The 22,935-nt window shown below is 47.2% G+C and overlaps 1 protein-coding gene across 1 annotated transcript in view; it reads right to left on the bottom strand.

The window, feature by feature from the left end:
* The window catches only part of LOC149346636 (uncharacterized), a 51,874-nt gene that overhangs the window by 3,568 nt on the left and 25,371 nt on the right, over positions 1 to 22,935 (bottom strand). The window contains exons 2-5 of the mRNA XM_089586554.1: positions 7,418 to 7,590; positions 5,176 to 5,298; positions 3,631 to 3,948; positions 1,441 to 1,692 (exon numbers count right to left, since the gene is read on the bottom strand). Of these exons, the coding sequence (XP_089442680.1) occupies positions 1,441 to 1,692; positions 3,631 to 3,948; positions 5,176 to 5,298; positions 7,418 to 7,590 (866 nt within the window). The remainder of the gene's footprint in view (positions 1 to 1,440; positions 1,693 to 3,630; positions 3,949 to 5,175; positions 5,299 to 7,417; positions 7,591 to 22,935) is intronic.

The following is a 22,935-nucleotide window of genomic DNA, read 5'->3' as shown; positions in this document are numbered from 1 at the left end:
ACTGTTCAAAACGAATCGAATCCGTTATGAAGTTTTTGAATAGCTTCCGAATAATTGGTACGAAGTTCGAATAGAGCGCGCCGTAGCTTTTTTTTTTTCGACAGCTGTTTAAAAACAGTGTCCATTCCGATGCTGCGCAGCACGCTGCCACGATCGTTCCATTTGCAAAGAATCGTTCATAATGCTCACACCTGCATCCAAGACTGGGAGAGGCGACAGGGCTCAGATAGGCTTAGCAAACCCTTCTTTGAAGCCTCCAGTCTCGGAGGCCATGGCTCAAACTCTCGTTCCTATCATCCACTGAAATATGGCTCTGGTTTGTTCACTGTTGTCACAGTGCGCATGACATGACGGTTATAGAGTTAATGTAACATCGTGTTGCTTGAGAACAATTTTCCTTCTCTCGACAGCTGCAGCTTTAACTCAGTGACTTATAGCGTAACCGCAAGCGCTTCACGGTTTCGCATGGATATTTGTTTTCTACGAATGTCTCTGCAAGTAGCGAATAATTACAAATATTCGATTTGGTTGTTTCACTATTCTATATGTATTCGACTCTGTTTCGAAAAAGTACTATTCACACACCCCTACTAGTCATAAATCTATTTCGCATGGAAGGAGAAGAGGGGAGGGGTGAGGCTGGTGCCTTGTCTGCTGATTAGAACTTAATGAGGACGGCGGGAAATGTACCTCCCCCCCCTCCCCTAGGGAATTTTCAGCAGACAAGGGAATGGAAAGAGGTGCTCGCTTTGTGTGTCCCTCGGGAATAGGTCGTTAGGGTGAACCTTAGAACCTTCCTGAGGTTCACAGGGTGATGCTTAACCCCGTGCCAAGTTAGTACACTTGCATACCCTGTCACCAGCAAGAACACTACCTCCACTTCCTCTACCGTTCTTGGCACGTCTCGCTTTGATCTTTGATAGACAACAACGAGTCAAGCGCAGGAGTATATCGGAGGATTGCAGTCGGGTACAACTCAAGAACGGAGCAGAAAATGCCTCTCAAAGGAGGCCCTTCTTTCAGTGGCGTCGATCGATTGTCAAGACGTCGCGGTTAATCTGTTAAGCCACACCCCTACGATGTTACGCTGCCAGGTGGGACGTCATGACAACCGGTCGGCGCCATTGGCTGGAAGTGCTCCTCTGAGGGGCATTTGCCGCTTCGTTCTTGAGTTGTATCCGACTACAGTAGCAATTGATCCTTCGAGCAAATAGCTTCATGTTTGGCTAGTAGGTTTCAATTTTCAAGTAAAATGCAGCGAAAAGGAAGGCAACAAACGCGCACGACTTATCTCCAACGGCTCAACAACGACGGCAGGACAGACACTACGAGACGATTATTTACTCCTCCGTTGCGAATGTTTAGCAAGTCCTGCGGGTGCTTGGCAGTTCATCTGAAGGACTATAGAGTCAAGCGTTGTCCCAGCCGCTCCACGCTCACCTGAAGGTGCTCCTCAATGTAGATGGTGAAGTTTGGTCCCTGGATGGGTTCCATGGCTCGGATGAGCCTGGTGGCGAAGCGGAACAGGTAGTCGACGTAGTCGTCCAGCTCGGTGCCGTTATTGCAGGGCACCTGGCGTTTGCTGATGCGGTGCCCGTGCGGCGAGAAGGTTCGCGGCACCTCCGAGTGGGGTGTCGGCACCACCATCGACTCCAGCATGTCCTGCACCTCGCTGGGCTTCTGGGACACCGCCTGGAAGTGGGGTGTTGCGCGAGCGACACTTAGCGGGGACCGAGGGAACATTGTCTTTTCGCATGGGGCTACCGATTGAAAATTATACAGCGTTCGCTGTTATTAGCTCTTTCCTCAGTCTTGCACCGTTGGCGTCGGCGTCCGCTAGCCCAACGCCGGACACCCACCGGTAAAAATTCATCGCCAAGTTACAAACCAAGTATACCTCTCACGTATGAGACGGGTAGGATAACCGTTAGGCAACCGTCGAGGGGGCCAAATGTGCGATGGCTTCGCCCTCTTCAAGCCCAAAGTCACCGTTTCGGAGGTTGAATGTTACTTCGTGGCCTCGTCAATATCTTGCTACCCTGCAGGCACTGTCCCATGATTCTGGTGGGATACTGTAACATTCAGTATCCGATTCAGTATTCAATGCCGATTTCATCAGCGACCTTCAAGCCCCACTAATGTAACAGCCTGAAACGGACCCCAAGTGGTCACCGCATCCAGTAAAACGGGCGTTGAAAACGGCTTTGTGATCACGCACTGTGATGTGTTGCACATCTTAGCTATAGATCTCTGTTTTGAAAGACGTGTTGTGTAGCAGCATCATAGGCATTGTCATCGGCCGTGGTGGAAGAACTCCGAAGCGGCGCCGCAGCCCATGCAGTCCGTGCAGCTCGAAGCTCGTGCACGCCGCCAGAGTAAGGGCATTCTCTCTGGGGTCCTTGATGTAAAAAACATGAGCTCTAATATGTCTCCATTCCTTCGCGATCACAAGCCAGCTAACTCTGCATCATTCGCATTACAAACTCGTAGACATCCTGTGATTCTTTGGTCACATAATCAGTGCCTTTTCATGAACCAGACGATGAATCAGAACTTGTCACTGTGGCTGGGTGGCTGTAAAGTTCTGCTGGTGAGCACGGGTCGATACTCGGCTGCAAAAGTGGCAGCATTTTTTTTTCGGGGGTGGGGGGGGGGGGGGGGGGGGGCGCCGTACGTTCAAAGACACTCGTTCACTAAAATTTCGGTGCAGCTGGTTATTATTTGTTACTAATGTGATTCTGACCAATTATAACTAATTCCTCGGGTCATCCATAAACTACTAGAATAAAAGAAGGATGTCAGGACATTTTTTATGAAATTGGTTGTACACTACGAGGTACACGTCATTCATAAAATGAAAGTTGACGGGAGACCTATGACTGCGCTGTACACCGGGTGCGTTCTAGTATGTAGCAGATACGGATAATCCAATATTTTAGCCGAAATAGAGCACTGTGGGTTACACAACGCGTGGTGATTATACGCAGGAAAATTACGGTAGATGAGGTGTAACAGCCGCTGTCATTCTTTCCCGATAACATGCAGAGACTATGCCGCTGGTGTAGACTATGCCGAAGAGCGCGTGTCTCTGGGAAAAAGGACGTTCCATACTATCATTCGAAAGTAGCATATATTGCACTTAATAAAGCGCAGCTCAGGAGGCAAAAGTTTTTAGTTCGAAAGCACTATTCCTATAGGTAAATCCCAAGCAAGGGCATGCGATGTTGCTCTGTGCCAAGTGAAATGAATGAATAAATAAAATAAATATCCGCGACTGGGATTCGAACAGATCAGCGTCGCTGGCCACTGCGAAAGAGCACTGAGCTATTGCCGCAGTCAAACACGTCTCGGGTTAAACTAAAATACACTTTCGCGCTGTGAATTGCACATCGTCTTCTTCATCAACTAATACTATACTATCAAACTAATATTCGCGCTTTGAGCTATGTGGTGGTAGTGACAGAGAGATGTGCGTTGCATGCGGTGGCCTGGACAACGTTGTGCCATAAACAAAGCACTAGATCAACATGCGTTAACTTTGGCAGCATTGCTGCATTAACACGACACTGGAGCATAGGAGAGCCGTTTTCTGCCGGCCCCACCGGCCATGGCACTGCGTCCCTCCGTCACCTTAGTTATGACTCCGTTGAGCCGGTCCTCCACCATCTGTCGCACGTGGTCCACGATGCTGGACCCGATGACGTCCATCATCTCCTGGTCCTCGGGCCGGGGTTGCTGCGCCCCCTTGCCCCTGGTGGTGTGCGGGAACCGCTTGGTGATTTCGTCCACGTGCGTACGCAGCCCCGTCTGGGCCACCAGCAGGTCGTCCTTGTCGACGTGCAGCACCCGGGCGAACCAGGACATGGCCGCGCGGCCCAGCACGGCCTCGAACTGCCCGCTGTCCTCGACCACTTGGGGTTCCCTGTCCCCGTCTCCGTTGATGTAACCCTGGGTGCGAACCGGGTTCAGGCCATTGCAGACATCGCACATCGTGATGGCCAACTCTCAATACACTCAGTATAAAAGAGGACTACCACATGTCCAACAATTTCGGGCCAAAAAGTTATGAAAATTGGAAAACTGTAAGATACTTTTACAAAAATATTGAAGGTAATATTCCATTCTTCTGATGTGTAGCCAAATCATTCTTTTAAAGTGTTTCCATGGCTCGTATCGAACAGTTAAGACACCCATAGAAAACCAATGGGGAACGCTTTTGACGATAGCAAGAACGTTACTAAAAAATATTCAAGACTGCCGTCGGGTGATATGCGGATATCTTGATTGTTATAGTTAAACCTTTCATTATATGAAAAAATTGGGTTCATAAATGGTTTCCCGCTCAAAAATGCTTTTGTCCAGAATTATTGGGCAGTTTGGCAAGTTGATGTGCCATGACTTCAAATTTATAACGATGATCAAGACGAGGACATGAGAAAGACAAGAGGCACACATACACATTTGCGATCGCATGTCCCTGGCCTTTCTCTTGTCCTTGTCCTGGATTGCGCTATTATAACAGAAGAGGAACACAGCTGGTGAAAAATACGACAGAGCCGGCCCCAAAAATACAACGGAAATTATTGCCATTCTGTCGTTACGACAGCTTCTTCTGTTATACTGTCTGTTGTTACGACAGAACCGGCTCTGTCGTCACGACAGAAGGCTGCTACAAGAAGTAATGTGGTCATGTTCTAGAATACTACAGGAAATTCTGTTGGTGTCTTTCGATGAGCTCTCCTGGTAGGCGATGGTGTGAATCGACAGAGATTGTGATGCCGTTGCACGGATATGGTGTCTGTTCTTTTTAGCGTTCCAAAGACCCTCTTTTCAAGAGAGTCCTTAGTTTGCAGATTAGATATCCACCCTTATTTTACAGATCTGGTAACGGGAAGGAGACACAGCTTCGAAAATAGCGTTTGGCAATTTTGAAATTCAATTTCCTCTTAACTTTATAAATTATAACTTTAAGGTCTAGACTAATATAGCCTTCAGTTACATCTTATAGAGCGTTTCTCTCCACGCACAGTATACCTATCATCAAGTCCAGGCAGGTACAGTGTTTCTCCAAGTAAAGCATAATTCCTCTTTCAACAAAAACTAGAGCAGGATCCGAGTTCCCTCTTTGCACTTGGATGACTATGGACACTGCATGGAGGCATATGCGCCACTCACCTTGATCCGGTATGCGCACTGGATTTCCAGCCGGGGCATGATCATGAGCACGCTTGCCCGCATGGCGGCGTTGTTGGTGGCCACGTCGCGGATGGTGAAGTTGGAGAGGCCCGTCACGGTCACCTGGACCGGCAAGAGAGGTCGTGGGTGACGATTGGGACACTCGCTTAGCTGCGTTTGTTTCTCAAAACGCATCACTTTTGAATGAACAAACACGCAGCACCGATCACCTGTCGGTGCCTCCCCCCACCCGTTAATGTCGAGATATAATAAACTTCGTTGTCAGCCACTTCGGCCTATGCGTCGTGAGTGAAGGTGTTGGAGCCGTTACCATCACAGACATCGTCGTCAGCAGCTGTTACGACGCTGTCTGTCTGCTGTTACGATGGTCTTTCCTATACCTTACCTTATATCGCGCTAGGTTCGTCTGAATTGGAGTCACACTTAGTTGTGCTCTGTGAATCTCGAAAACCTTGCACATTCATTTAACCTACAGTTAGCCTGCTAGCCTACGCATCCCGTATGTGGGAATATAAAAAAGAAACAAAGCTAAGAACTTGCTAAAAACAGCTCAGTAGTGTGCAGTGTGAGTTTGAAATTGGGGAAGGGGGATACGTCCTCCCCGATTAACCGCGGCTGACACAGTTCAGTCTGCCGGACCCCACCCAGTAATCACGCGGCCTAACAAACGTAGGCCGACCATGGTGGGCCTTGTTCTGAGGGGGAGCAAAGTAACCACACTTTGGCTGGCACAAACAAGGCATTTATTGCTGCAATAACAAACACCACCTAGCAACAAAATACGCTAAGGAATCGAGGTATTCCGATCAACCAGCTAGGTGACGAGCGAATGTTCGCCCACGCTAGGGCATGGGAGAAGCTCCGAGGCCGGACGGGACGATCTAGAGGGAAAATGTCCCCACTAGGCCTCGCTTCGATGGCGGAGCGCCGCTCCGGAACGTCAGCGCGCGTCGAGCGCCCGAGCCGAAGAGGGAGAACTGTATACCGCGCGCGCGCGCAGCAATCCCGCCATCCGTGGCGCTCATGTTGCTGCAACGCCGGCGCCCTCCTTTGTTAGTTGAGATAGCTAGAAAGGACACCGCGGGGAAACAAACCCTACAGGGAACGCGAGCCTAGCCTTAACAGTAGAAAAAGAATTGCTCGCAGATATGAAGTCGAATCAGAGCTTATTGTTTCGTGTGTTTTGACTAGTCCAGCAACTGTTTTCCTTTCTTTTCCTGCGTTCTGCTCGGCAGCTGCGGTCGTTCTGAACAACTGCAGCGGCCTGGAACGCCATGAGATGCTCCTCTTGTAGCCACGCGTCATTTCTCGGTTCTCTGTTAGCACAGATGACGAAGATATTTTTTTTCACTGGGCACGTGGCAGTACACATATACGATGGGGTCGCTCCCGCGTTCAATTAGTGCACTCTGCAGCGCTGTCACCACGTGCAGTCGAAAGCATAACCTTTCGCAAGGTAGCATATGCATGCCGACCTTTGATCGTAACCGGGCGTTTTCGCGTTTTGTTCTGACGAATAAAAATTTCGGCAGATGCACCTTAAGACTGCTTAAGTGTAAGAATGCGAAAGCATTATAAGGTGCTTAGTCATGCTGGGTTGCAGAATGACTATGACTACGAGGCATGACTACGCGTACTCTACATATACACCTGACATTTTGTAAAAGTGCTGAATCATGCTAGGTTGCCGAATGATTGAGTTATGAGTCATTGAGGCACACTCAAATAAACATATCTTGTGAAATAAACATGTCTATATCTATATCTATGATTACGCGTAATTTGTACAAACTCTATACACCTTACCTTGCCTTATTGTAAAGTGTTGAGTCTTGCAACTTTGCAGATTGACTCTGAGTCATGACTACGTCTACAAGTCATGATATCCATAGGTCATAATATGTTAAGTTTCATCATTCATGACTGTACACGTTCGCTGGCATGTGTTGCGACATCGTACACCCAGCGTTCTGACATCGCCCGAATTTCGTGCCATAGACGGCGGACGGCGGACGCCTGCTTTTGTGCTAATGGGATATAATGCTTTCGCATTAAAGTAGAGAGTCGTAATATGCTTCGTACGGGAGTACGTAGGGGAGGATGGCAAAGGAAGGTGAAGGGGGTGCAAAAGCGCGAAGAAACGGCTTGGAGGCTTCAGGTGTTGCCGGAAAGCTTTTTTTTTTTTTTTACCGAGAGTGGTGGCATTCGCACTTGTACGTACCTTGGTGAGGGAGACGTTGACGTAGGCGCCCGTCTCCTGGATGAGGAAGCCCATGTTCCCCGCCTGGAAAGGGTCCAGTCCCCGGCTGACCTGGCTGCGGGCCCGCTCCAGCTTGCGCTTGAGCAGCTCGTGCAGAGACATCACCTGGTCCTCGTTCATCGAGCGCATGTTGCCTGCGGGGGGCATGAAAAATGGTCTGTAGGCAGTATATAGACTTCTTATAGACCCTAATGCCTTGCTGTAGATATTTCTTTTTGTCTATTCATAGTCTGTAGACTATCTATAGACAAAATTCTATTAAAAGTGTATGGCCATAACTCTATAAATTGTTTATAGACTGTCTGTAGCATTTTTTGTATTGCCTATAGTCTATAGGATTTTATTGTAGAGAGCCTGTAGGCTTTATAGGCAGAAGTCTATGGACAGTCTGTAGACTGTCTAGAAAGATTTTTGTAAGGGATGGAGAGAGCGCGCATCGCGGTTACACGATTATCACCAAGCGTACGTTAGAAGTGATCGTATTTCTGAAGCGTACCTAGACGGAATTTTGCCCAACTAGAAGGCATATAGCAGGTGTTTTGGGGGAAGAGTTTAAGTAATTCTCTAAAATAGGTTTTTTAGGTAATAATATGGCTTTTTCAGCATAGTATCACCAGTGTTGAAAGATGTGAATCGTCGTATTTAGTAAATTGGTTTACTAATTTTTAATAATTGACTTTTTAACTAGTAGATTTAGGCGCCTAGTTACAATATGAGCTTTGTAGCCGGTCGTTAAATTAGCCTATCACTTTATAGAACTTGGAAAACGCGATTACCCTTGGTGCTGTGGCTCGGCTTAATTGGGCTCTTTCGACTAGTTACGTGCACTGGAAAGGTTGCTGTGGCTGCATGCTTCTTCGAAAGCACGCAGAGGTCGATGCGTTTAGAACTGCAGTCTTCAAACTGCACGAAGAGCCAAGTGAAGCGGAAACGTTTAAAAAAAAATTGGAGCAGACACTGAAGCTCCGCCCTAAGGATATGACGTGATAACGTATTGGGTTCGTTCCCATATATGCAGAAGGTCATTCTCTACTTTACATTCACAGATCCCTGGATGTCCTCATACCCCTCCTGGCGCAGTGGTGCAGCAGTTAAGCGATGCGCCACTGCCCTGCGACGGTAGGTGCTCCTAGCGGTGGGGGCTTGTGCGACACAGGCTGCTCTTCCCGAGCGACCAATCGTTAGTTTAACTGCCACCTGCCACGGTGGGCAGTATGCTCACAATTCGGTGGGCAGGTTGGGATGACGCCACAAGGTCACGTGACCTAGGTGGCCCACCTGCTTCCTAGGCTGCTCTCTGGGGACAACCTGCCAGAGCCATGCCCGTGACATTTCGCTCACTACGCCGACGGCAGATTTTCTGGAGAACGTGGCCTCTAATGCTATCGCGTTAATAGGCGTCGACGTTAGGGATGCAGCCACACTGGCTATACTGGAAACAGAAGCGTTCTATCAACGTGCATGGAATTCCTGCTAAAGATGCCCTGCTTGCATAACCGTAATGAGTGCGACGACATGAAATCGCGCCCCCTGTAGTTTTAAGCCTTTAGTGGCTCATGCTGTCGTCCGTTAACAAAGCGTGTTACACGCGTTTAACTCGGGAACTAAAAAAGATAGAAGAAAGCCAATGGTTGCTTCAAATAGAGGAGGAAAAAATGAACCCAGAAGCCAAGCTCGATGAATGTAGTTTAATTAGTTGATTACTTATACGCAAAAATGTCGAAATTGCGTCGAAATAGCGCGGACGTCGATATAGCGACGGAAACGGTGTGACGTCACATCCATCGGAAGTCGTCACGGCATAGTGAAAATTTTCGCAGAATGGTCGGAAATACGTCGGATTTGCGTCAAATATGACGGAAAAATGTGTAATTAAGCGTAATTAACACTTAAGATCCTCGAAAGACGTATAATTTGGGTATCGATATAGCCACGGGAATGGTGTGACGTCACATCTACCGGAAGTCGTCATGGCATAGTGTCCTCGGCTTTAGTTGCCGATGTGCCCTCGTAATTTTTCTAGGTATCGTCGGCGTATCTTAAATAGCAATTCTGTGCGCGCACGCTGTAGATCAATCTTCATGTGGACGTACAACACCCGCAGAGGGACCGCGCTCGAAGCTGAAGCTGTGCTCCTGCGGCGCCATCAGCTCTTCCGTGTCACTTTTAGCGATCCGGCCCACGAGGAACCAAAATGGCGGCCACTTTCGCCCGTGGTACATTGGTTGACTGAATGATTCCAGGTTGCAAATTGTAATCGTCCCGAGCATACTGACCAAACGCCAACCGGCAGCCATTTTCGTGTCAATTACTTTTGCTTCAACAACCTCGTTCGTCACACAGGCTTGCCGACTATACATCGACGCAAAAAGGAAAACGCGTCCTGCAGTCGCAATTACATAAATCACATCTTTCACTCTCACAACGCGCTAGCACTCGTGGGTTCGGTATTACAAGGGTCAAGACATTACACGGGCTGCTACGGGATACAGGAAGGGAAGTGTGGCATTAGATTCCGTTCCAAATGAAACACCCTGGCGGAAAAGCTCGGCTTTCCCCCTATGGCGAAGAAGATTATACATGACCGGGCACGTCGCATATATACGTAAGCGCTAATGCGCCTTTAATATATACACTTTCCCGGCGGCACTTCGTAAAGGCTACTTCGTCGTCTCAAGCACGGCTCCATTGGGCGGAAGTTCTATAGGGTGTGTCCTAATCCATAGTGCGGGGCACCAGGCAGTCATGTATATGCCACTTAGACTTCTAAGGTCCTCAAGCCTGTGTGCCGCTTATAGTAAGCCTATAGCAAGCGGCCTCAGCTTCGAAACTAGGAAACTGTGGCGTCCCCTGGTGTGTTGTAAAGACTTCAATAAACAGCTCGCAGTGTACGTTGTTGAGAAATGTTCTCCTGCGGTACAGACGACCCTGTTTGAATGGTGTAGCTCCAAGCAAGTAGACGCTAATTCCGCTTTGGGGCCGTTATAAACAGCGCATTTGACACCTATTAAAGATTCCCGCATCAAAGCACCCGAAGGGGCACAAGAAAGTTCGAACGTTCCACTAGAAGAAAGTCAAAAATTGAGCGAGTTGGTGAACGTTCACCAACGTTCGCCGTCGTCCTTCTTGTTTCCTTCGTGCTATTCTTTACGTTATGAACTTTCTCTTTTCCTTTTTTTCACTCTCTTTTCATCCGCTCTCTCAAGGAGCTGCTCATGTGCCCGCCATAAGCGTATGATTAATGCGTCTTTCGTTTCCGCATAAAACATTTACCGACGCAGACGACCGCTCGGTGTCTCTTGTTCGTGAAGCGCATATGCACTTTCGTTTTCTATTGCAGAAACGGAATGGGTATATTGATGACCGCGGAACTGACTGAACGCGGGCGCAGTATAAGCGTCCGCTCGGCCGTCCCTACAGGAGCAATTGGAAAGCCACTCAGGCCAAGTTCCGAACGTGCGCGTGAGCAGCATGTCCACTTCCGGTTCGTACGTCCTGCCAGCCCTAATCCTGCAGCGGTTGCCGTATACGGGAAGAAGACTTCGCACGTGACAGATATTGCAGATAGCGGGTGTAAATATACCGTTTCGAGCTAGCTCGCGTGCTTGCTTTTGTGTGCTGTACCGTGGATTGTGCGATACGGAACTACTTCACGATTGAGAGGAAGGGCGATCTCCGCGCTCGCTAAGAGGATTTCCGAACGCACAAGGAAAGAGAAAGAGAGAGCGAGAGAGAGAAGTGGGAAAGGGGAAGGCTGGGCTTCTGCAGGGTGTCTTCCCTCTCTCGTTTGTTCGTTTTTTTCCGCTTCCGGTATCAAGTGCACCTTGTAGGTGGCTGCAGTTTTCCGCCTACGCGACTTAGCGTCGAAAGGGAGTTCGCTACGCGACGTAGTGTATTCCGGGCGGAACCTCCTCGCGCTCGGGCATGGCGGTATGTGTGCTATCTGCACCACGTTCCTCCATGCCCGAAGCATGCCCTTAAAAAAAATTCTTTAGACATGTCTATAGACTGTCCATAGACTTTTGTCTATGAAGTCTCTAAACGTTTTATAGATAAATCCGGCGGACTAGTCCATAGGCAATGCAAACCCTATTGACGGTCTATAGTCTACCTATAGAGTTATGTCCATACACTTTTAGTAGAAGTTTGTATATAGACAGTCAATAGACTATGATTAGACAAAAGGAAATACCTATAGGAAGGCAATACAGTCTATAGGAAGTCTATAGACAGTCTATAAGGTATTATTAGATAAAAGGAAATATCTATAGGAAGGCAATACAGTCTATAGGAAGTCTATAGACAGTCTATAAGGTATTATTAGATAAAAGGAAATATCTATAGGAAGGCAATACAGTCTATAGGAAGTCTATAGACAGTCTATAAGGTATTATTAGATAAAAGGAAATATCTATAGGAAGGCAATACAGTCTATAAGAAGTCTATAGACTTCTTATAGATTATTGCCTTCCCATAGATATTTTCTTTTGTCTAATCATATTCTATCGACTCTCTATAGACAAAATTGTACTAAAAGTGTATGGCCATAAATCTCTAGATCGTCTATGGGATGTCTAGACTATGATTAGACTAAAGTAAATATCTATAGGAGGGTAGTACAGTCTATAAGAAGCCTATAGATAGTCTATAGACCGTTTTTATAAGGTTGTGGCGTTGGGAGAAATTAAACGAACTGCTTTGTGTGCGGAGGTGGTGGTTAGAGCCACGCTGCGTCATACTTGACCCGAGGAATCGCATGCTGGTTGATACTGAAGAGACACTGTAAAGCGAAAGTCGGCGGGAAGTTTTAGATCGCCACGTTTTTGTTGATGAATATCTCTTTTGTCGTTATCGTCGTGGTCATCAACTGGAGCAAGCGGCACAGCTGCAATGTCCTAAAACAGAGCTGCGTCCACTGCAGAACGAAGGCCTCTATCATTGGCTTCCGATTAACCTTGTACTACGCCAGCTGTCACCACCTATACTCCCACACACTTCCTTACCTCATCTGCCCACCTGACTCTCTGCCCCTTTCTGGCGGCCTTCATGAATCTTTCGTATTATGCCACTGTTTGTTGACCTCCTTCTTAACGATGCTCCAGACATAGTAGTCCAGCGGATTTAGATCTGGATAGCTACGAGTCCATGAGTTTGGAGTAACATGGTTGCGGAAGTTCTTGGCCAGCCATTCCAGGGGAACGCAGGCGGTTTGGGCTGGAGCCGTATCTTGTTGAAAGGCGTAAGGTTTTCCTGTTGACTTGAGTTACAGATCCTGTGTCATGAATTCATGTTCGATAAAACTCGGCACAGTTGTCTGCTCTGGTCCAAGCGGTTGCAGAGCAAGCTGAAGAGCCCTGAGGAGCGCGAAACGCTCTCGTTTTCTCAAATGAAAGGAACTCTGACCATAGCCAAAAAGCTAACCGGCGTAATAAGTGTCTTTGCGCAAGCTCTGATGAGGTGCCTCCAGTGATGTACAGAGGGCAAAACGCATGCCTAGAACACGTTCTGGGCGTGTTTCGGGCTGAATACGCTATAACTAGAGATGTAAAATTTCAAGAAATTTTGAATGGCATGAAAAAAACCGTTTTTTTTTTCAGGGTTTTTTTCATGAAAAATTGGAAATTTTGCAAAACGTGACACAAAACAGATGTTTTTTTTTTTGCAACAGCACAACGATCAATAATAATGCTCCGAAGTTCAGTCGAATATGCAGTTATAGATGTCATATTGTGAAACGAACTTCTTTTCTATTGCACCGAGAAGATAAATAATGATTTGCACTTCAGGCGAACATGACGATATAAATATATTTGTGGAACGGACTTCTTGTTCTGTTGCACCGAGAAAGGGAACATGAAAACTGATCTATAAGTGACTCCATATCGGACTCAGAGTCACTGTCGCTGGATGCGGCACTACGCGCAGCAGCATGGTTTGAAGCTGTGTCCACCGCTAGGTTCGACTGCACATACACAAGCTTTCGAACGGGTTCCACTGAAAGCCTGTTGCGAATCCTTGTATGAACGTTTCCGAAACGTGACCAGTATCTGCAGCAATCGGCAAGCCAGACGAGTTAGCGGCTGGTTGGTGCAAAGGCCTTGCCCCCAGGTAGATGGGGCCGTGTGCTTCGCTGAAGACCCCAGTCCTGGACCAAATTCCTGCGGATGTACTGTACTCTGCTACGTTGGAAATCAAGAGGCTAGGCTTGTATTTGGCTAAAACCGCTTACGTGCACAGCAGCCTATGTTATTTATGCCATGTGTGTAGCGCTGTGGAATTTGCAGCCATTTCGTTCTACTTCAGCCATGAGTTCAAGTATTAGTGTGTTTTTAAGTCAAGCCTGGATCTTATATGTGACCTGGACTTCAACCCGCGTACTCGCAACACGAACGTTTTAAGAGCACTACCTGGCACAGGCGATGATGACTGCTTTTTAACATTCAACGATGCACGCTGTAATGGTTTTCAAAGCAAAAACAAAAACCTAAACTAAAAGCAAGCAGTCGTAAAACCTTGAAATTGCATTGTGAAATTTTCGACGTTTCTTTCCATTTTTGCTCGTCTGAAAAAAACGAAAAAAAAACGGTCTTTTTTTTTTTCCAAAATTGCAGTGTTTTTTTCAGGCCTTCACATCTCTAGCTATAACTAGCGGTAAGATTTGGTTAAAAATGGTCTAGATCTAAACATGTGCAGTTAAACTAATCGAATTTCATCGCCATTTTTTGCCTGCTTGCTCGCAGCGGCTTTGGGAGCTGCGGAACACACAGTTTGGTTGTTCTAGGCATGTGTTTTGCCCTCTGTACACGAAATTTCCGTAAGCGTTAGCCATAGTTAGCAACGAGGGTGACGTAATGCTACCCCACATCTTCGAAGAAAGACTCCGCGTTAATGGGGCTGTGTACGTGGAGGTAATTGACACCGTTGTAGAGCCCTGGACATATTCGCCGTAAGCCTGGAGCCGCTACTTCGAGCTCTCATTGACATTCCTAGGTCACCACTCACGATGGCTTGCAGATGCTGGATAAAATCAGGCGTTCTGACGACAACTGACCGCTGACTGTGCCCTTTTCTCTCCGCCACAGATGCCACGTCATCGTCAGAGGGCATGAATTCTTTCGAACCTTGTAAACGAAGGACTCCGCCGCGTTCAGGCAGGTGAAAACTTTATGAAAACCTTGTGTAGACCGCTCAGCTTTTTCTTCTGAATACATTAACCAACAATCCGGGTTGAATTTCGCAGGCATACGTCGTAATGGCGCGCTTCCACTAACTTCATAACGGTTCCTCTTTGTTCTTTCGGCCATCTGTGGTACGGCGCACACAGCAGCGTGCACAAGAACAAAGACAAGACGAAATGAAAGCGGTGGCTCAGTGGTTACGGCGCTCGGCTGCGGACCCGGAAAACGCGGGTTCGATCCCGGCTGCGGCGGCTGAATTTCGATGAAGGCGAAATTCTAGAGGCCCGTGTGCTGTGCGATGTCAGTGCACGTTAAAGAACCCCAGGTGGTCGAAATTTCCGGAGCCCTCCACTACGGCGTCCGGACCCTCATAGCCTGAGTTGCTTTGGGACGTTAAACCCCAATACACCACACCAAATGATAGCATGCACAGCCAATACTTGAACTGCTCTAAGACCTAAACAAGCTGATTAATTTTTTTTTTTCGGAACGTGGAAATTCTTTACGAAAAATAGGACACTTACACGAGGAACGAAAAGTTTGTGGGAGGAAGCGGAACTAGTAGTTGGTATATTTTTGACATTGTGAGCGTTTTTTACGTGTTAGATGAGACGCCTTTCACTGACCTTCATTCACCTGCCCATCTGTTAACTGTTCATTTGGCTGCGACCGCCTGCAACCAGCTTGATTTCTTGGCTGCCTAGTAATAGGGGAGCTTATGCAAACGATGCCTTTTCAAGCGATGCGGAACGCCTTCCAGATTTGATTAGTTTGCTTAATCCCTGCTACACGTCAAAACCTTTGAGTGCCCAAACATAGGTCCGTACTTGTTTACCTCCCAAAGTGGTCAGCCAGGTCCGCCGGCCTGTGTACGCATCCGCGCGAAATACACAAATAAAACGATGTATTCGTCGATACAGATACCTATGTCCAAATCCGCATGCACTGTACATCATTGATCTTATGGATTTCGCGCAGTCGAAACCAAAAAAATGGTAGGGGTTTAACGTAGCTAAAACGAGAAGACACGCAAAAGCATGTGTTTAGCCTGGTTAGCTCATGTTTTTTTTTGCTTTGCTGGGTGGTCGGCACATCTGCCAACGACATTAGATTCAGGTTAAGCTGTGATCGAGGTTAAGCTGATCTGATCTATTCGCGCCACGGATGGAAGCTGATAAACGACGATGTGTAATGCACAGCGCGATGGTGTGTGCTGCAGTTAACGTGAGCCGTGATCGGCTGCGACGTTAGCCTTATGCTCTCGTGCAGTGGCCAGCGAAGCTGATCTGTTGGCGCCGCCGCGGGTTCGAAACCCAGTAGTGGCAATATTTATTTTATTTGAGCACAGGCTGTTGATATGCTAGATTTTGCCAAGGTCATCTTTAAGGTCAAGCTTCACACAAACTCGGTGAGCCGGTGAGGCCTTGTAAAGTATAGTGCTTTCGCGCTAAATAGTACACAAAATCAAAATAATCAATAAAATCAGTAATCAAAATAGTACACATTATATATGCCGGCTTACTTCATGTGGTTTGATGCTTCTTCTTGGTAAGCTCCTGCTATGCCCATGCAGTTTGAAAATGCGTTCACTCATGCAATGTGCTTGACCTGGAGGTTACAGGCGTTCGACATTACTGCGCATGCATGCGGGCCGCCACCTCCGAGCTGCGCCAGCTTCGGATGTGAGGCAAGTATTTTTTGTTATAACCGTCGGTTCGTTGTGTCCGTAAGCGACCGCAACAGCTAATGAACGCGATCGAGCTCGGTCTACACTTCCTATACGGCACGCAGGGCAAGGCTAATGCACACCTATCTAAGCCAACCTACGAGTTCTGAATTCGCAGTTTTTGTGAACGTCACGGGCTGAAACTAGAGTAAATAAGGCAGAGAACTAGGTCCGCACGTCTTACGAGCGAGCAGAGCCCGCGGCGCGACGACGCTTCTGACGACCAAGTGACTGCCATTCCAAATTCAGTATTGAGCCTCCATTACACTGGATATAGATCCTGCGCAGCTGAAGAATGGCACTTTCCCGGGCAGTGTAAGACACGCGGGAATGTCGAATTGTCGCACCGGACGAGGATCGAACAGTGTCTCGCATACGGTGCGCGAAATGGCTGATTATCTCTATTTTGGAAAACAAATATGAGTCATAATATTCAGTGTCCAGAAACATGTCCAACAATCACGGACAAAAATTTTGAAAATTGGTAAATTGCAAGATATTGTGAAGGAAATATTAAAGGCAATGGTCAATTCTTCTGATATGTGGCAAAATCTTTCTGTTACAGTGTTTCCATCGATCGCATCGAACAGTTAAGACTTCCAAAACCAGTAGGGAACGCTTTCGACGATAGCAAAAACCTGGATAAAGAAAAATATGTAAGACTGTCGTCGGGTGAACTGCGGATGTATTGATCGTTATAGTGAAAAATTCTATTGTCTGAAAAAAATGCGTTCATAAACGGTTTCCCGCTCATAAGTGCTTTTGTCCAGAATTGCTGGGTACGAATATTTACCTCGTTGAAATGCGTTCTGAACAGCACTCGCTTCTCTGTGAGTTCTTAAAGAAGAATCGCACCTTCTTTGTAGTGCCCATCATCTCGTTATATATACGTTTTTTCGACGAAATTACGCTGTGTATATACAAAGTTAAGGACCGCTGAAACATGAATGAAGACGCCGCTCTGACACTCATCGAAGGCAGAGATGCGATTCTGAATCCCGAATATGTCGCAAAATAGAAGTAGGACGCTATATCGTGTGTTCGTCCAAAAACATAAACACCCCTACTTCCAAACCATCTGCGCATGCGTATCAACTCCGCGCCCTCTAGCGTATCGACTGACCGACGTCCCAAAGATATCGCTTTTTTGTCCCTCCAAAACGGCTCGGCGCCGCACCTAACTCCGCTTCAGCGGGTCACTGACCAAAGCCGTATACGCACTTAGTGCGAGCAAGTTGCCTCAAATGTTCCATTGGGCGGAGGGCCCAAGCTTTTGTGTATATACTCTTCGCAAGATTTCACGGACATTCGGTCGAGGACAAATCAGAAAAGAGTGTTTTTCCCCCAATGATACGCGCAGTGGACATATACAGCGTATACTTCCGTGTGTGCAGCGCTCATTTTTGACGAATTAATGCCCTTCCACATCTGGGCCCCTGTTCGCACTAATCTCATTCGACTCGTTCCTCGGAATAGCTTCTATCTTTACGCACTCGGACATCTCCGCTCCTCGAAGTCTGACCGGTGGAGCGTTCAGTGCCCTTCACCGGGCCCCGTGGATCGCGCGTCCACACGGGATTAATTCGATGGGATCCCGCTGCCCAAGGACTATACTTACGGGGCCACCATCTAGGCTAGAGGCGGACTTTGGAATTGCCGTAACAACAGTCGGCAATTCCGCCCGCCCGCTTGCCTGCCCGGCCCCACGCACGATCTTCCGACGCGTGAAGAAAAATGGCCGTCTAGGCGACCCCTTGGAAGGAAAAGGAGGTTGTGACAGCGGGGAGGAAGTGATTGAGCTCTTCTCGATACGGTGGGAAAGTACAGTATACTGCGCTAAAGCGAGGACGCTCGAGGGACGAGAGCAAATCACTGTGATCCTGCCCTTCCTATGCGTTATAGCCGCAGCGTTACGTCACAGCGTTGTGCCAAAGAAAGATTGCGACAGCTGAGGCGAAATGATTTAGCTCTTCTCGACACTGTGCGAAGTAGACTGCGTTAAAGCAAGGACACTAGAGGGACTCGTGCCCTTCTCATTATAGTCAGAGTTATGCGAAAGAAAGAATGCTTTCGAAACGTCTCGTGTTTCCCTGCTTCCCCGCGCGCTGCCTTTCGCGGAATTCGGATGCGTCCATGGCGAGTAACTTGGAGGAAGTCCAGAGCAGGGATTGAGAAGTTATTGTGTCTCAATAGCTGGCGCTCGTCATCCGCGTGTAATCGCTATTAATTGTGCGCCTTGTGTGCGATATGTGTGATATGTGCCCGAAGACCTTCTTTTGCGCAGAACGACTCTATGGGCCCGATTGTTTTTTTTTTTCCTTTTAGAGTTGCGGCAATGTTCCCTTTCGCCTATATTTTCCATAACGTATTTATCATTGAACAGATGGAGTTGGCGGCTCTGAGAGCGGGTGCCAACAGTTCCTCATGTCACGTATAAATTAAAAAAGAAAGCACATAGCAACAGGACGCCCCTTTTCTTTTTTGCTACGTCCTGTTGTTTCAAGTTGCTCGGTGTGTGTGTGTGTGTGTGTGTGTGTGTGTGTGTGTGTGTGTGTGTGTGTGTGTGTGTGTGTGTGTGTGTGTGTGTGTGTGTGTGTGTGCGTGCGTGTGTGCGTGCGTGCGTGCGTGTTTAAGGTCTCAGTGCAGCATCTACTGCACTGGGACCTTAGAGAAGTATTCAGCATTGATAAAATGAGGTGATCAGTGATAGCAACTCATTACCCGATCCAGAAACAATGACATTGGTTCCTGTCCTCTGCAAATGGGTGCGCTGGCTTCCAGAGAATGATGCCTACGTCTTGCACGTGGGGCGGTTTGCAGTTGAAGCAGAATGTATGTCGCCCTTGTCTTGACGACTCAGAGACTGAATATATCTCAACACTTTTGTTTTCCGTCGTCCAGCCACAGGCGCCGTGTTGGCTCAGTAACCAACACGTTCTTACACTGAACACCGGATCGCGAGTTCGACTTCGACCGTGGGGACCACTACACGATGTGTGCGAGATATAATGTTTTGCATTGAAACTCTTCTCCACCATTTCACTACACGTTAAAAGAACTCTAGGTGCATTCGACATTATTCCGAAGCCTTCCACTTCAGAGTCTCAAGAACCTATCTGTGCCTCTGGTAAGTTAAAATTATTTTGCACTCTAAAGCACCATGACCGCATAGTTCTTTTCAGCCACCAAGCCTTCTTCTGAGAGGATGAATGTTCCGGACTACAGGAAAGCCTGTGTAAACGCGAGGCATTGTTTACAAAGAAACATCGCTGGGCGCAGGAGACTAACGGGCACATTTCAAGCGCGAACAGTGTTGCGCATAATTGTCACAATACTACTGACAGCCCTTACGGTATACGTGTAAGATGATACGGTGCTTTAATTGTTATCAACAGGAAGGCGAAGGAGGTGGGGTTAATAAGGATTTCATTCCAATTTTATTTCAGCCTGATTATTTTCTTTGTTCCGTTGTCCTATACACACTCAGTGGAATCGCTCAGACAGACGGATGGTACACTTGGCGTGCTTAAATTGTGGGGTTCGATCCCCAGTGGCGCCGGGATTCATGCAGAATCGATGTTTGACCCCACCTTGTGTAAAGAAGAATACATTGTGACATGATGCTCTTCTGGCGGCAGAAAGTCAGGTGGGCGGATAAGATGAAGTTTTGCGGGGATACGGTGGCCGCAGCTGGCAAAGGACAGGGTTAATTGGAGAGACATGGGAGAGGCCTTTGGCCTGCAGTGGGTGTAGTCAGGCTGATGATAATGATGCCCTCGCTTCGTTAAAACTCAGCATCATGATCTGACGAATAGTAAGAATCAAATAGAACCGGGCAGAAAGAATTTATCGTAGCCGAGTTGTATTCGCAAAATGCCTTAATTTCAATGCTTACGAATAAACTGAGTTCGCAAGGTGCGGTCGTTCCGAGAAAAATGGCTACATCATTCCTCAATAGCTTTCCGCCTTCACATATGCTTAGAAATCTATACCGATATTTATAACCGCAGGTGGTTGGCAATATACAATTCACACAAAGGCAAAAGCTTTATGAGCTAAAGCTCAAGCGGCAGTCATGTCGAACATTCTCGAACAAAAATCTTGAATACAGGAAAACTATAAGGTACTTTTATGGAAATATTGAAGGTAACGGTCCATTCTTCTGATGTGCGACAAAATCTTTCGTTTGAAGTTTTTCCATCGCTCGCTTGGCGCAGTTAAGACCGCCATAGAAAACCAATTGTGAACGCTTTTGACGATCGCAAAAACATTAGTAGAAAATAAAAGCAAGCCTTTTGACAAGAGATGTGCGGATATATTAATTTTTATAGTGAAATCTTATAATATAGTAAAAAAATTGCGTTCATAAACTCTTTTCCGTTCAAAAATACTTTTGTCCCGATTTGTTGTGTACGAAGCTTTTTTAGCTTACTGCCTAGGCTGGACAGAGAAGCAGACCTCCTTAGCACCTTCGTACTGCATAAATTGAGGCGCCCCCTCTAGGTCATGAAAATCACCTATTTACGGGATGTGAAGCCCCAGCCTTAAGACACAATGACGGTCAGAAACACTGTGGTTAAGGAGGTCTGTTTCATCGTACGAGTATGGGAAGGATTGTGCAAAGTCATCTAATGCAGCAGGGCGGAAAAAGAAGATTTATTGCTCATATGCAAAGGCAGAGGTATCCTTGAAACAAATTGGACAGGTTTTCTTGTCATTTTGGGCTCCTCAATTGTGCAGTGCAGTGCGCTTGCAGTGCAGTGTAGACTATCTATAGACAGTCAATAGACTAGACTGAAGTATATAGCACCCTTCAAACAAATTTGTCTATTGACAATCTATATACTATAGACGGGCGTCTATAAGATCATTAATATATTTTTGCAAGTAGACAATCTATAGATTAAAGTCTATAAAACCCTTCATTTCCCTTTGTCTATAGACAGTCTTTAGACTAGCTCTAGACTGAAGTCTGTAACAGCCTTCCTTTTGTCTATAGCTTTATTCTTGGCATTATTCTGCTATTGTCTGCGCTACGCTAACGCTGTGTTGCTGCCTCTACACCTTCTTTTTCTGTTTTTGTTTTGTCGCGGCGATTCGTCCTTTCGCAAGCGTTGTGTTTTCATTTTCGTGTCGCCGTCTTTCCTCCATCACGCGGTTCATTCGCTCGTACTCCAACTTTTCTCAAGTTTTTCCCGCTCTCTCTCAAGCTCAAGCCGTGCAACTGCAGGTCTTTGAAACTGCCAAAACACCCTGATGTGCAACCTCACCAAGAACCGCACCCTCTACCCTCTCTCTCTGTACCACCCAGCATGCGACCACCCATGTTGGCCTCAGGCCCGCCTGATCGCATCCGGCTGGCCGCGTGGCTCGGCGGAAACCTGGCGGCCAGTACAACTACTAGCACGTATCTGCAACGAGGTACAGTTTTTGTCAAAAGTGACCAGGCTGCACGTTTCTCTTCTGATTCGTATATTAAAGCTATTATGCCAGCCCTCAAGCTCTAAATCTCTGTATGGTAAGGAGAGCCCCTGTTCTCATCTTCAAAGAACTTTTTGGTCTTTAGGGAAGCCGTGAGAAGCAAACCATGGTAAAAAAATGGTCTATAGACAGTCTGTACACTTCTTATTGACTCTATTGACTTCCTATAGATATTTCCTTTCGTCTATTTATAGTCTATAGAGTGTCTATAGACAAAAGTCTACTAAAAGTGTATGGCATAAATTTGTAGATTGTCAATATACTTTCTATGTCATTTGTATTGCCTATAGACTATTCTCTAGGATTTGTGTATAGACAGTGTAAGACTTTATAGACAGAAGTATATGACACTCTACAGACTGTCGAAAACTTTTTTGTAAGGGTGGTTACTTTTGACAAAGAGTGTACAACCAATGCTTTTACCTGGTGCGTTTTTTCCCCATAAACTGTTCTCGGTAAAGAAGCAAGCATAGTCAGATTTCATTACTATAGCCTTCGCTCCGTGCGTAGGACGTCCCTTTTTCATTTTAGGACAGTGCCTTATGTCAAAACGCAGCTTCCATGCGTGTCCTCAACTTTTTCTATATAGGCTTTAACTTTACCACCTGACTCTCGATACCACCATGTTTTAGACTCGGATTTCCTCTATCGCTTTACGTCTGGAAATTATCTCAACGTCCGAGCGCGCGCTGCAGAAAAGGCGGCCGTGGCACGACTCCCCAAAACGGGGCCTCATCCTGCTCCGCAGACTCAGCACGGCGGAGGTAGTACACGGGCGTCCGCTCGTTCTGCCGGCTGGATTCGATCCTCCGCTCAGGAAGTGTACAGGCGCCAAGAAGGGAGGAGGACGCTCGGAGAAAAACCTGTTGCTTTCTATTTTCTTCTTTTTTCCTCCAGCGGGATAAATGGCCAGCGCGAAGATTCGAACGGCGACGACACATTGGGTCTCCGGAGCGATGGCAATCATCCGGAGGCGATCTCCGCCCGCGGGGACGATTCGACCGGCGTTCTTCCGAAGCACGCGTCGCGTGAGCCCGGGGTAATCACGACGCTGGAATCGAAGGCTGGTGTGTCTGCGCGCTGGACCGGGACGT

Source organism: Amblyomma mixtum, chromosome 4 (genome assembly GCF_055824585.1).
Source record: "Amblyomma mixtum isolate Tamu chromosome 4, ASM5582458v1, whole genome shotgun sequence".
Classification (NCBI taxonomy): domain Eukaryota; kingdom Metazoa; phylum Arthropoda; class Arachnida; order Ixodida; family Ixodidae; genus Amblyomma; species Amblyomma mixtum.
Note: the sequence above shows the minus strand (reverse complement) of the source record. Positions and strands in the feature narration are given on the sequence as shown.